The 2,950-nt window shown below is 47.4% G+C and overlaps 1 protein-coding gene across 1 annotated transcript; it reads left to right on the forward strand.

The window, feature by feature from the left end:
• Window positions 1–2,162: 2,162 nt before the first annotated feature.
• Window positions 2,163–2,938, forward strand: INHBB (inhibin, beta B; the record flags this gene model as incomplete). Its single annotated transcript, XM_010281570.1, has 1 exon — window positions 2,163–2,938. A coding segment is annotated over one exon (776 nt), but the record flags the coding sequence as incomplete, so codon positions are not given.
• Between the last annotated feature and the right edge of the window lie 12 nt (window positions 2,939–2,950).

Consider the following 2,950-nt stretch of genomic DNA (forward strand, 5'->3'; position numbering starts at 1 on the left):
GCTGCACCGTGGCTCGGCTCCATCCCTGTGCGTCCCGCTGTCCCTCCTCCGCCTGTCCCACTCCATCTCTTGCGTCCCCTGCCTCATCGCCTGCCCTGCGCATTCAGCTGGTTCACTGCGTGCATCTGGCTGTTGAGGCTGGCATTCACCCGTCCTCCCTTTCCGTTCGTTTCCCATTTATTTAGCTTTCATTCGTAGTGTTGGCCTTGTCTGTTTGTCCACTGCGTGCAGCCTCCTCCCGAGTGTGTCTGTCTCCTCTCTGTCCGTCGGTCCACTTACTAACTGTGCCATCCATCCCCACAGTACCAGCCATCTCAGTCCTGTCCCGCCATTGCAGTTATGTGTCACTGAATCCCTTCAGCACAGCTTTCCAGCAGTTTATCCAGGCAACCGCTGTGCCTGTGAACTTTGCGCATCTGGCCATAACACCATCACTCTGCAAATTAGCTCTCTGCTGTCTATCTGCCCATCTCTCCTTTCCGTCATCGCTCTATCGCTCGGTTCATTTCTCTCGCTCTCTATCTCCCTGTGGCATCTATATATCATTTGTCCACAAAATAAATCTCTTTCTATCCTGTATACTGCCCACTCATCTTCTTTATCTACCCTCCCACTTACCAAAGGCATATACATTTACAGTATCTATGGGATCTGTTGCATTATACATACGCTTGTTATATTCACATACAAAATTTATGGGCACACACAATCTCACACAACACAAGCGACGTGGATCGGTGCAGCAACACCGTACTGTTCGTTCTCTGTCGCTGTCACCACAGTTTATCAAGAAGTTGTGTATTTACTGACATGTGGAAGGCTTTCTTAGGGTACATTTTGGGGTTTATTATTTTTTAACAGGCTGTTGTTGGGAAATCTGGGGTGGGCTTGTACTTCCATTTAGTATTCAATCAATCGCTGGCTGTTGTAACACTTCCAAAATCGCCTTTATGTAAAACGTAGACAAACAGTGAAAATTTTTGTCCCTGAAATATTAGAAGGTACCGAATGGGCCCTGGAGGCACATTTGAAAGGCATCTAGGGTAACAGATGAAGACACCGACTACGCAAAAAATCCCATTCAGAGATTGACAAAAATAATAAAGATTCTTAGGAAAAGAGAAGGAAGAAAAAAAAAATCTACATTTTGCTCTGTACAGAAAGAAGTGAGACAGAGAAGGGCAGACGAGAAAATGCCTTTCCAGCAATAATTTTAAATAGCGATTGGGAGGCTTTGATTCAAGGACCAGAATTACAGTCTCTGCCGTAAAGGCCAGCTTGCGCATTCATCACCTACGCCAAATTCAGTTAGGACTTATAGTACAAAATTGCAGCAGGGCCACCGGTGTTTCTGAAACATTTCATGCAGCAGGCTCTTTTGTTTACAAATAAGGGGTTATGTCAGGCATTTGGTGACATTTGGTTTTCCGTGACGATTTCGCTCCTTTAATACTGGTGTTACTGAAAGGCGTATTGAGAACAGCCAGTAACGGCGTTACAGCGAGAGCAACCGCTTCATTTTGCCTCGCCTTGTATGGGAGTTTATCGTTTCGGGGTGAAAAGGCAGAGATCGAAACGATTAATAATAGCAGATACTCTACCAGACTAAGCGGGGGTTAGCTTGATCTTGTTGGACAAGCAGGCACATTATTGAAATATTTTCCCCTCCGTCTCATGAATCCTCTCTGTTAAACTGCGACGGGAATATGTGAAAATCGAAACAAAATCCCTGGTTTGGCATTGGTGTTTCAGTGGTTATTGAAAGGGCTCTCCCTGTGAGAACCGGCGGGTAGCTGAAAGTTAAAGCTAGTTCTTAAACCGACGAGGTGGCCGAGTCCGAGTGCCGGTCTTTTCAAGGTGCTGCTGTAGCATCTTTAAAGCTGTCTGGCTGAAAAGACCCAGTTCTGGAGAGCTCTTACTGGTGTCTGTGGAGCTGACACATCCGACTACAGCCCGATGATGAGCACTGCTGTGGGAAGTCCCTTTTCAAAGCGTTTCGATTGCAAATTGGGGATATCTGATGCAGTGCGTGCCTTCTGGCCGGCACAGCCTCGCCGGTCTCTCGGTCCGCTGTGCTCTAGCATGGTCCCCGAATCCAGAATGGCACACAGGCTAACGTTTCCGTTTTGACTTAATCTTGCTGATCTCTCCTTATCTTGCAGACGATCTGGCCTCATCTAGAGTCCGCCTCTATTTCTTCATCTCGAATGAAGGGAACCAGAACTTGTTTGTCGTTCAAGCCAGCCTGTGGCTTTACTTGAAGCTGCTTCCATATGTCTTAGAGAAAGGCAGCAGGCGAAAAGTAAGAGTCAAAGTCTATTTCCAAGACCCGGACACTAGCAACAAGTGGAATGTGGTTGAAAAGAAAGTTGATCTCAAAAGAAGTGGTTGGCACACTTTTCCCATGACAGAGGCGATCCAGGCTCTGTTTGAGAGAGGAGAAAGGAGACTGAACTTGGATGTTCAATGTGAGGGCTGTGAAGAGTATTCAGTGCTGCCAATTTATGTGGACCCCGGGGAGGAATCCCACCGGCCTTTTTTAGTGGTGCAAGCCCGCCTCGCCGATAACAAACACAGGATCCGGAAAAGAGGCCTGGAGTGCGATGGCAGGACCAATCTATGTTGCAGGCAACAGTTTTACATTGACTTTAGACTCATTGGGTGGAATGACTGGATCATAGCACCATCAGGTTACTATGGGAATTACTGTGAAGGGAGCTGCCCGGCCTACTTGGCCGGCGTCCCGGGGTCGGCTTCCTCCTTTCACACCGCCGTCGTGAATCAGTACCGAATGCGGGGGCTGAACCCGGGCACCGTGAACTCCTGTTGCATTCCAACCAAACTTAGCACAATGTCAATGCTGTACTTTGATGATGAATACAACATTGTGAAAAGGGACGTTCCCAATATGATTGTGGAAGAATGTGGGTGTGCTTGATTTAAGGTGTGT

Source organism: Phaethon lepturus, unplaced genomic scaffold (assembly GCF_000687285.1).
Source record: "Phaethon lepturus isolate BGI_N335 unplaced genomic scaffold, ASM68728v1 scaffold24042, whole genome shotgun sequence".
Lineage (NCBI taxonomy): Eukaryota > Metazoa > Chordata > Aves > Phaethontiformes > Phaethontidae > Phaethon > Phaethon lepturus.